The sequence below is a fragment of the Lissotriton vulgaris genome, chromosome 10, assembly GCF_964263255.1.
Source record: "Lissotriton vulgaris chromosome 10, aLisVul1.2, whole genome shotgun sequence".
NCBI lineage: Eukaryota > Metazoa > Chordata > Amphibia > Caudata > Salamandridae > Lissotriton > Lissotriton vulgaris.
The window spans coordinates 452,001,555-452,013,726 of NC_141698.1; the positions used below are offsets into that span (position 1 = coordinate 452,001,555).

Consider the following 12,172-nt stretch of genomic DNA (forward strand, 5'->3'; position numbering starts at 1 on the left):
GCACACAGGCGCCCCCTGGGGGCCCGGTACAGCTTGTGCACCAGCAGCCTGCGCGCCCGAAACACTTGTGGTACACGCAGAAGCTGCGCTCGTTCACTTCCAACTCGAGGCCAGGTGTCCCGCCGGCAGTGCCATCCGTTCAGTTTTTCTTGGGGCACCTTTCCGATTCTTCATTTAGAACTCTCTTTTCCACACACACCGCACTCTTCTTTGGTAACAACTCTTCTGTTTATTCCTATTCTGCTAGCTTTTCTCCTGTGCCAGACGTCAAGAACAATTCAGTAAAAGCTGCTCTTTCCATTGAATCCGGACAATTCAGTAAAAGCTGCTCTTTCCCTTGAATCCTCTGACCGATGGTTGTAAACTGCGCTCTTGTACTAATTTCCTGTTCAAACAAGCACGCAAGTGGTGCGCGCTCGACACACACACCTAGACATCTGTTTAGCATTATCGGCCACAATAATACAAAACCGATGTCAGCCGTGCGGGTAACAGACACCAATAGGCCGTGGGTGGGGCAAATGCGGGACATGCGCCCGCATTTGCCCAATTGCGTGCTGTCTTTGATAGAAAGACACACGCAACGCCCAATAGCCTGCAAGGATAACAAAACCACACGCTCGTTTCCAAAGCCCTTTTACTGTTTACATAAAGTCTTGTGCTGCGCACTGCAACGCTATGCGCGAGACCTAAAAAACACAATGTCAAAAAAGCATTTACTCGATCCTTTTGGGAAGCAGAGTGAGGTACGTTTTGCAGAGTTTAAGCAGTGAATGCAAGTATATGGATGAGCAGCGGAAGGTTCTTACTGTAATGCAATGCTGTGCTTGCATAAAAGGCTCCCTATCTTCCTTCAGCTTTGGGACTCACCTTCTTGAGGACCTTTTTAGGAATATTTTTAATACACCTAAAAGGGGGAGGATGCATGAAGCAATCGGTCGCAAAAGTCATTTAAAACTCCTAAGTCACAGTAGCAAACCTATGCAGATGTCACACATAACATAGTAAAGTTCTGTGCATAGCATGTGTTGCTGTAGATGCACATACTCTGCATACTCCTGCAATCTAGTGTTTGGTTCAGAAATTTGCAAGTTATTTTTCTTCAAAGAAAGACTTGAGTCATGCGATGCACTGTGACTCCACCCTTAGAAGGCAATGCACATGGACACCAACTCCATATTAGTTTTTTTTCTTTCCACAGTCCGATTCGGACGTGTACCGACTGGGGTCCTGAACTCAACATATTCTTCAAGTTTTTTTCTGGCCCACACAGTAAATCTTTGATGTCCACACTTGCAAAAACCTTTGTCGCCTGCGTTTCTTCTCTTAAAGACAATATCCAGAGACCAACACCATTGATCGAATGCAGAAAGTCGCATGCTGCTTCGCATTGGAAAATGTCTGCACCGGCGAATGCAGACCACCACAAGGTAATGGAAAGAACGCCCAACCTGTTTCCGGTGCCACGTGAAGTACCTATGGTCAGATCACAGTGAGATTTGTAACCGCTGTATCTCCCCCAACCAGAACAACACCTTGTGTGAAGCTTGCCTTGCCTTCCGGTCCTAGAAAACTCTATAGTACTGAAGGAAAAGGTGCTAAGTGCATTGAAAAGTGCTTCAGCAGTCTACTGCAGACACACTTGACAACTTCAGCAAATCCCTCCAGCGCAGAGGAATGTGAGGGTGCCTGCCGTCCATTCAGGCATTCTGCCCGATCACCTATCAACTGGCCTAAAGGCCATCCTTTTCAGAAGCTCTGACTGGAAGAAGTAAAAGGGGGCTTCCACGATCTCCTAGACCAGTAGCCCTTGAATGAAGAGCTCTGCCAGGGGTGTAAGGACAATCAGTTCAAACAGCCACTCCAAACCTCCCAAGAGACCTCACACAGAGGCAGAGACCCTTTGTCAAGGGAGTCTGTGGTGGAGCCCCATGCACAAGAGCACCACAGCCTCCAGGGCCTCCACAGCCTTCGGCTTCAGTAGGACCAAACAAAGGCCTCTGACCCAGAAAAGAATCTACCCAAGAGCATCAATCCCTCTTGGCTGTCAAGCTCAAAGACTACAGAGACACCTCATTTACACTCAAAGACAAAGGCCCTTTCAATGTCATTGTTGCCGCCGAAGCTATTGACAAAGTAGAGTTTATACTCAACAACCGGCTCCAAAGATCAAGACAGCAGATTTTCTAAAGAATCCAGGAGAAGTTCAATGTGAGGAAGAAGTGCCTCTATACCCATTTCCTTAATAAAAAGATTTTGGCAAAGCCTGGAGTTCACTATGTTACCATATCCCACCACAAATTCCTCCAGGTTCAACCCTTCCTGCGGCCTGTACTCGATGCAGACACAGGAAAGCTTACCCCAGCCAGCAGAGGCTTTCCACAGTTCTTGCCTCTTTTTTCAACTCACAGCCAGAACTTTCAACCATCTCCTAGAGATAATAGAGCACTGTATCACCAGAGTACCTCATGCCGAGCTCCACATGCAACTGTTGCAGGGATGCCTCGTAGGTCACTGGCCACAAGAGGAGGGTCACTGAGAAGATCTAGTGTTGGTAAAGAACCAAATCCATTGCGCTCTGCAATGGTGGAACAGCAACAACCTGTGGCAGAGCAAGCCTCTCTCAGACCCCCATTATGCAAGTCCTCATTACCATGAATGTTTCTGTCACCAGCAAGGAGACAGTTCTCGACCATATGATAATATAGGGGGTGCAGAGCTACTAGACAGCGCATACACCTTACGACGAAATACCTTTTGGGCGTGGACAATGACTTGGCAGACATGCTTGGCAGGACACACCAGCAAGTCCATGAGTGGGACCACCACCGCAACTTTAGAAGTTCCAGCAGTGGGGCACCCAGAGATAAACAGGTTTGCCACTACTGAAAACGCAAAATGCCCAAACTTCCCCTTGGGGTACTGTTAGAAGGGGCGATCCCAGAGGTCGGGTTAAGCCTACCCAGCTCCTCCGTGACCTACCTCTCCCACCAATAATGCCGAGCCTTGTGAGGGATCTCCACCGGGGAAGACCTCAAGTAGCGAAACGTACACACGAGGACCACACCACACTTATGAACAGACACAACACCGAAGGATAAGTTATCAACTTCTTTATAATCACGAAGAAAAGTAATATCACACTTATGTACAACGATCGAGGGATCGCAGAGAGTATCAAGTCTTTCAGGGATGGGGGTAGCGGGACAGTCTTAGGTTCGTAACCCAGCACGTGGCGTAACCTGCACACAGCTCTCAATCCTCGAGCCGGGGGGATACGGAAGATGGTAGTCGCACTGGTGATCCTACTCACTTGAGGATAGTCTCTTTGGGATGGTGACTTCGATAGTCCAGCCAGACTAGAATGTTCCTCGAGCCGCGACAGCGTCAGCAGGGCTCGCTCTGTAGGAAGTTCAGGAGGAGCCGCGACCACGTCAGCAGGGCTCAGAGAGTTTCGTAGATGTCTTCAAGATTCAAGCTCGAGCCGCGACGAGGTCAGCAGGGCTCCGATGTTTCAGTTCCCAGAACGAGCCACGACAGCGTCAGCAGGGCTCAAGAGTTCACGAGGTTCAGTCAGCCGCGATCAGATCAGCAGGGCTTCCTTGTCCAAGATACAACTGCCCGCTAGTTCAGGGGCGACCCTTGATATAGTTTAGTGACCCTTTGATGTCCGGACCTTGGCAGGCGGGGGTCCGAGGCTGTGGGAGCGGTCCGTGGGTGAGGTCCGGCGGTTAGTTCTTTGATCCTTTCAAGGATGCGTCCGGGAATTCCCAGACGCCCAGCAGGTCTGGAGCCAGCACTCGGGGAGCCAGAGGTGACATCGAAACTGGCCCTCAGGGGAGGATCAGAGGTGTGATCGAAACCGGTCTCTCAGGGGAGGCCGGAGGTGCCATCGAAACTCCTCGCCTTCTCTCACTAGGGTAGCCCTCACCCTCCCAACGGGGGCTTGCGCGTCTGGAGCCTACGCTACGCTGGGGCTGGGGTCGTGCTAAGCCCACGGCATCAGGGATCTCGGGAAGGGAAAATGGCTGCCGATGGGCCTAGGGGGCCTTGCGGGTCTGGGGCGTGCGGCTGAAAGGGTGGCCGGGAACAGGCCGATGCGGGCAATGGGCATTTGATCAGATATGGTAGGGCAGCTAGGGAGTCCCTATGTACGGATAAGGGCTGACGGGGAGCTGTTTCAGGGGGGGGGGGGGGGGGGGGGGACACCACGCCACGAGGCCGGGTCCAACAGGTACCCAGACCAACAGTCATGGGCCATGCACAGCAATGTATGCTATGAACAGATGCTTATAGGGTAAGTAAACCTTTCCTTTCTGCATGTGATCAATCAAGAGAGGAAACCATGTCAAACGCAACCACTGCAGACAAACAGAAAGCAAGGATTTAACTGTCATGGGGAAATGAGCCACTCTCTTACCCAGAAAAGACTAGTTCTAGTAGTGTCCGTTGTCACCTTAGTCTAGAGGCCCTGGGCTGCCCCATTGACTAGCTATCTCCTGACTTTCAATTATTATTCCAATAGAACAGTTGTTTCTGGGATAAACGAGTGGAGCATCCCTATTGAAAATGCCCAGGGACGTTTTAGCAGGGAAGGTATGAGTGGGATCAAACTGTACAGTCACTGACACGTCTCTTTTACAGTTAACAGTTATGTGAGCTCCAGACCTTTGCAAGTACATTCTGTATGCACGCTGAATACATATATGCACAGTGAGCGTGTGGCACATGCAGAGTAATAGGACTGTGTGATGTCTGAGCACTGGTACCACTAGAATCCATTTTGAAATGTCATTCGTTTAGCATGGCACCGAATGAAGTGTGAATACAGCCTCCCCAGACAGAGGAAGTGTACTGACTACACTCATAGCTGTAGGGTGGAGACCCAGCCACAGAGAGGGAAGATGGAGACAGGGCTCCCCGTAGACTTTGTTAGCAAAGAGCTGCAAATTAGTTTCCACGAAGGGCAGCCGTTTAGTAGGTGGTCGGATTGAGAGGAGCGACGATAGTTTCAGTTGATCATGGTCATGGCGTTTCTTGGCAGGACTATTCTTTTGTTTGTCCTTGAATATTGCTCAGGAAGATAGATGGCAGCCAGTTACAGATAGCTAGAACTTCCTTGTGGTCTTGTTTTGGATACTTCTGATTGAAATTATTATTACCAACAACAAGAGAGTGTTAATGCAAACCTTTCATTAGTCCAGGAAAATTATCACGTTTTCCAAAACACTGTTTTTAATAGAGTTAGAGCTACCCTCCTATTAAAATAATTTCGAGGAGTAGCCCACACTCTTTTTAATTCACCGTCACTTTCCTTAGCTAACAAAGAGAGCCCAATGAAGACAACTGGCTACCAGTGTTCCACTGGGGCCTGAGGGTTCTTTTTAGCTAGGTCTTTGAGCACGTGCACTCTATCTTTTCCTACTGTTAATAATTTTCTTTTCTTACAGTTCAGTAGTGCCTGTTTAATTCATTGCTTGCCTACTGTGTTGGATGTTTGCATTAACACTCTCTTGTTGTTGGTAATATTGATTTTTATGAGGGGCATGGGAGTGTTTATTCCGACCCTTACTCTCTTGTTGATTGAATCATCTTACTTCTGATTGAAGCCAGGATCACTGCTGCCTGCTGTGAGTGCATTCCTCTTGTACAAATTACTGTGTCTTGTACAGAGGCAGACACAGCCGGAAATGACAAAAGTGAACCAACTCAAACCTGTATCGACAGCTTGGACAGTAGATCCACATCCCTCCTTTGGAAAACTTATATAAAAGTGGGATCCAAACCATTCCACTTTGATCTAGTTCCTTCATGACCGAAGGAAGGGACTGCTCTGCAGGGTACTCAAAGGACTTCTGTAAAACTAAGGCTGATGTATGCATGGCAGCCATTCTCAGATGTGTGTGGACATCACCTGAGGTATGTACTTACTGCTGGAGAAGTGGAAGGTTTTCCTCATTTCCTGTCTGCTGGGAGCAGGAAGGAGTGTGCCTGACCCTGCAGGAGGAGAGGCTGTCCACGAGAAGAAGACTGCCTCATTCCCAGTAGGGAGAATAGCCAGAGAAATATGAGTGAGTATGAGACAGTTAAGTTACTAAATATGAGCTTGTAGGATTAAGGAACTGAATAATATTAACAGAATACATTGTTCTCTAACAACAAGGCCTCCCGGCCTTCTACTGGAGCTAGTCATCTTGTTTCAGCCATAAATAACAGCCTCTTCTAAATCCTTCACAATAAGCTGTTGATGTTTGTAGAATAATGTGGACAATCTTGCATGCATATCACTGTTCGCTCATTCTTCTGAGATAGATATATATATATATATAGATATATATATATATCTCTATCTATCAGCTCCCAAGTTGCCCAAAGCAAGAACAGCACTCAAACACCAGCAAGAGGCTGTAAGCCTTTATTCAGGTACGCACAGTGTCCAGTCTGCCAATTCCTATCGACAGCGATTCCATCATGTTAGGCCTGACGCATTTCAAAGGTTAATCCCTCCTTCCTCAGAGGCTGTAACTTGAAAGGTTTGCACGTTTGTTGTCGGTCTCAATTTCACCTTAGTTATGCTCGATTCCACACCCCGTGATGCGGCAGGGAATTAGTGCAGCCATCTGTGGCAAAAGTGGTTTCCGGGACTACATTCCCCATAATGCCCCACAGACTTCAACAAGCAGCCCAATCAATATATATATTACAGCTCTGCAAGGACAACACTGTGCTAGTCCTATGCTTAAAGACTTTGTCCTTTTCTATCTCGGCGTGGATAGCACTGTGCTAATCCTATGCTTAGAAACTTTGATAGAAAAACAGACATTTGAGGTGAGCAGATCTAGAGTGTCGCTGGTGTTGAGAGTGCTCTAACAGGAGCGGCTTTCCACCAAAACTTGAGAACTACCCAGAGTGCTCTCCTTCTTTTTTGCATAATTTATGCATCACTCTATGTCTGAAAGGGTTTTGTTTTGATATATATATATTCATTCCCCCTAGGCAATCTAGCATTTCCTGATCCAGAAGTTCCCAAACGTTTAGCTGCCACATGACCACCCCGGTGAATGAACAATACCAATAATTATGAGGAACAGGAAGTGGTCAAGAGTTCTCACTAGTCATGACGTTTTTGTGTAATACTAGGAATGTACTACATTGTTATGAAAAGTAATTAATCTAGAATAGGGGAAATGACCCTTGAATAAATGGAGGCATTTTGTTTAATGCCACGCGTCTCGCCATACATCGGTCTGTCCCAATGGCATGGCAAATTTAGCTAGACCAGTGGTACAGATCAGCACTATGTATCTACCATGTTTTACATTCATAACCTCATTAAAGTCACCATCCATAATAATAGTGGAGTCCTCCGTTTCTGTCAAAGGGTACCTTATTTCTCTCAACATTTCTGTCTGATTTTTAGGGAAGGCATGCAAGCACAGCCACATTATCACAACCTTGTTAAACCAGGACTATGACAATATGATCATAAGGGGCTATCAAATTATTTTTCATAATTAAAGGAAGAATAGATAGACATCTGCACCCCCACCGCTCACCACATAAACCCATTCTGAGCCAGTTGTTTATATGTAGCGCTCCCTAAAAATTGGGTGTTATTGGGGCACCATCTAGTATATCGTGGAGCCTATTTCATATTGCTCTAGGGTATGAATGTCTGTGATTCAACAAGAGAGAAATTCACAGAACTATGCCTAATTTCATACCTTCCGGCTCCCAGACATCACCCACCTTGGATATTCCAATCAGATTCCACCTTTGAAAGCCGTAATACATACATTTTTTATTAAAAATATAAAACCTGATTTTTTAGTTGGGGTGTGTTTACTGTTCCTTTTTAAAGTGTTCAGTAATCCAGCACAAACGGAAATCATACTGTGTAGCAAGATCTCCAACCTATTAAAGAGATTACCTTGAGCATGGACAGTTGCTTCCAACTGTCTTACCTCCACTGCAGACACAAAAAAATCCTTAGGATGGGCAATAGAAAACCACATTTACCTGGTCACTAAAAAGATAATCTGACCCTTTTAACAGCACAGAGAGAATTGGTGTGCAAACAAGATATGGAGAAAAAAACAATTTGTAAACGCAAACAATTCAGGACAGAATGGTTTGTGCTGTTCCACTACTAGGAGGGGGATGTACAATCAAATTATAACTTATAGGTAGAGCAACATTGCAGTTTATGTGCATTCAGTGGAATCTATGTGTGATCATTTCTACTACGCAGAGCCTTAGACACCGACTCTCAATAGGAAACAGACAATGTTAACCACCAGCGTGATGGCCAGTAATCGAAGCCTTATAAATCAGTTGGGAATGACAGCACCTCACAGAGTGTAGGGTGCACTTCAGGTTGTATGAACGTATACAGTACATTCATATGTGGTTCACAATAGAGTTCAGATATGTCAAAATTCAAACATCACCAGGTGGCACTTATGTGGAATGCACTGGCTGAAAACCCTCTTCTTTCCCAGCAACACAAGCTGCAGAGAAAATCAGGATGCCTCACATGTTTGCCTTCGATGCTGGCGAGTTCAAGACGGCTTCTGGTCTCTTCTATCTTCTCCTCATTCTGTTTTCTCTTACACTGCTCGATCTCTCTATGAGAGAATCAGAAAGGAAAAGTTACTCACTGAATTAATTCCAGAAGCCTGCCTCTATGGAACTGAGAACAAGTTTGCTACTACACTCCCTCATCCCTCCCCTGCTTGAGACGGTGCATGTACTGGAGACATGAGCAACCCAGGTCCACCTCATCCACTCCACACACACCTACTCTGCCTCCTCACATCTACAAGGTATGCATGTGCATATGTAGATAAACAACATGTTCGACAGGGTGCATGAAGGAAAAGGAGATGAAAAGCTAAGAAACAAAACGGTTACAAGAGCAGGCACTGAATCAGAATCAACACCACAATCATTCTGTCAGCAGAATGTGGAAACCTCTGAAAGGCCTACAAAGCTCCTCTTAGTTACTATAGTGCACCTTCAATCATCTTTCTCTAAGCTAATGTTTCTGCAGACCTCAATCAAAGTACCCACGAGCCTAGTTTCATCAAGTTTACGCCTTATTTCTAGATGGCGTAGCATTCGCTCTTTCACTCATTATCAGAGGACTGTCAAAATAGTACTAGTTCTTCACTATAGTCCTATTGTCCAGGCTAACTGTCAATCGCCCGTAATTAAGCCACACTGTATGCCATTCTCACTGTTTATACTGTTTAAATGAATTTGGTCTGCTTCACTAGTTTCGTGATAACGCTCGAGAGCAATTCATAATTGGCGCCTGCATCACTGCGCATTGTGTAAATTCTCAGGCGTTTTTTTTGGGGGGGGGGGGGGGGGGATGTCTGTCTACTAATAAAATGTTGGGGCATTATTTTAGACAGAACTTGCACTTTCATAAAAGGAGGGCTGCACCGCGAGTCAGTTCAGACTCCCTTCTGCAAGTTTGGCTGCTATTTTAGGGACAATTAGCGGTCTAATTGTGGGCGGGGGATATCCCTACCCATTTATAGGAAATCTGGTGCACGGTCACGCGCTGCAGGCGTGCTCAAGGCAAGTCAAGTCAAGTCATAAAATTTGTATAGCGCACTACATACCCAGAGGGTTTCAAGGCGCTTAGGAAGAGGAGGAGGATTATTTGTCAAATATCCACGTTTTAAGCTGCTTTCTGAACTCTAGGTGGTTCTGGGTGAGGCGGAGGTAAGCGGGGAGTGAGTTCCATGTTTTAGCAGCCAGGTAAGAAAAGGATCTGCCTCCCATGGTGGTCTTGTTGATGCGAGGTACAGTGGCGAGGGCTTGGTCGGAAGAGCGTAGTTGGCGGGAGGGGGTGTAGAAGGACAGTCGAGAGTTGAGGCAGTCTGGTCCGATGTCGTAAAGTGATTTGTGTGCGTGGGTGAGCAGTCGGAAAGTGATCCTCTTATTGACGGGTAGCCAGTGGAGGTCTTTAAGGTGACCAGAGATGTGTTCGTTGCGTGGGATGTCTAATATGAGCCTGGCTGAGGCGTTTTGGATTCGTTGGAGTTTCTTCTGGAGTTTAGCGGTGGTACCTGCGTAGAGGGTGTTTCCGTAGTCCAGTCGGCTCGTGACCAGGGCGTGGGTGACTGTTTTCCTTGTTTCGGAGGGGATCCAGCGAAATGTTTTTCTGAGCATGCGAAGAATGTTGAAGCAGGAAGAGGATACGGCGCTGACTTGTTTGTTCATTGAGAGTGAAGAGTCCAGGATGACGCCAAGGTTCCGTGCGTGGTCTGTCGGGATGGATGCTTTTCCGAGGGCTTCCGGCCACCAGGAGTCGTCCCAAGCAGAGGGGGATGTGCCTAGGATGAGGACTTCTGTTTTGTCTGAGTTCAGTTTCAGACGGCTTTGATTCATCCATTCGGCGACTTCTTTCATTCCTTCGTGCAGGTTAGTTTTGGCGGCGCCGGGGTCATTGGTGAGAGAAAGGATCAGTTGAGTGTCGTCCGCGTAAGAGATGATGTTGAGGTTGTGTTGGCGTGCGATGGCCGCGAGGGGGCTCATGTATACGTTGAAGAGGGTGGGACTGAGTGAGGATCCTTGAGGTACGCCGCAGATGACTTCAGAGGCCTCGGACTTGAATGGAGGAAGGCGGACTCTCTGGGTTCTTCCGGTGAGGAACGAGGTGATCCATTCCAGTGCTTTTCCTTGGATTCCGATGTTATTGAGGCGTTGTAGAAGGGTGCTGTGGCAGACTGTATCGAATGCTGCAGAGAGGTCGAGGAGGATGAGGGCGACTGTGTCTCCATTGTCCAGTAGAGTTCGAATGTCATCTGTTGCTGCGATGAGGGCGGTCTCAGTACTATGTTTTGCTCGGAAGCCAGATTGTGAGGGGTCGAGGGATTTGTTGGCTTCGAGGAAGGGGGCGAGCTGGCAGTTGACGGCTTTCTCGATGACTTTGGCCGGGAATGGAAGAAGCGAGATGGGGCGGTAATTTTTGAGTTCGGTGGGGTCCGCTGTTGGTTTTTTCAGAAGGGCGGTGAGTTCAGCGTGTTTCCAGTCTTCAGGGAAGGTAGCGGAGTTGAAGGAGCAGTTGATGACGTCTCGAAGGTGCGGTGCTATGACGGAGTCTGCTTTGTTGAAGATGTAGTGAGGACATGGGTCTGTGGGGGATCCTGAGTGGATGGAGTTCATCAGGCGGATGGTGTCCTCAGTGGAGATTGGCTTCCAGTCGTTAAGGGTGTTCACGGGGGGAGGATGGACAGCAGACGGCAGGGTGGGTTGGTTTCCGGGTTGGTTGTCAAAGCTGTTGTGGATGTCTGCAATCTTGTTGTGGAAAAAAGAGGCTAGGGAGTCGCAGAGGGTTTGAGAGGGGGTGATGTCGTTGGAGTTGGCCGAGGGATTGGAAAATTCCTTGACGATGTTGAAAAGTTCCTTGCTGTTGTGAGCGTTGTTGTCGAGTCGATCCTTGAATGCTGCTTTCTTGGCTTTTCGGATTAGTTGGTGGTGAGTGCGGGTGGCGTTTTTGAAGGCGTCCTTGGTGCTGGTGGTTGGGTCTTTTTTCCAGGCCTTTTCAAGGGAGCGGCAGAGTTTCTTGGACTTCTTGAGATCATCGTTGAACCATGAGGCCTTCTTGCTGCCAGGTTTGTTTTGACGTTTTTTCAGAGGTGCTAAGGTGTCAGCGGTGTTGGATAACCATAGGGTGAGATTAGTGGCGGCTTCGTTAGCGTTGGAGGAGGGGGCTGGGGTGTGTTGAAGGAGCGATGCGGAGATTTGGTCCGTGGTGATTTTGTTCCAGTTCCTTTTCAAGGTAGGTTGGAGGTGGATGCTGGGTTTTGGTTTGTTGTAGGTGAAGTGAACGCATTTGTGGTCAGTCCAGATGAGGTCCGTGGTGTGGCTGAAGGAGACATGGTTGCTGGAGGTGAAGATGGGGTCGAGTGTGTGACCTGCGATGTGGGTGGGGGAAGTGACCAGTTGTTTAAGTCCGAGGTTGGTGAGGTTGTCCACGAGGGTGGCGGTGTTGCGGTCGTTGATCTTATCGAGGTGAAAGTTGAGGTCTCCCAGAAGGATGTAGTCTTTGGAGGGGAGCGCGTGAGGAGTGATGAAGTCTGTGATGTCTTCACTGAATTTTGCGCGGGGTCCTGGTGGTCTGTAGAGGAGGGTGCCTCTGAGTGTGGTCTTGGGG

General features: G+C 47.7%; 1 protein-coding gene across 1 annotated transcript in view; it reads right to left on the reverse strand.

Moving 5' to 3' along the window:
• The window catches only part of STUB1 (STIP1 homology and U-box containing protein 1), a 216,909-nt gene that overhangs the window by 23,318 nt on the left and 181,419 nt on the right, over positions 1-12,172 (reverse strand). Inside the window, exon 4 of the mRNA XM_086941306.1 lies at positions 8,537-8,627. Coding sequence (XP_086797432.1) covers positions 8,537-8,627 — 91 coding nt within the window. The remainder of the gene's footprint in view (positions 1-8,536; positions 8,628-12,172) is intronic.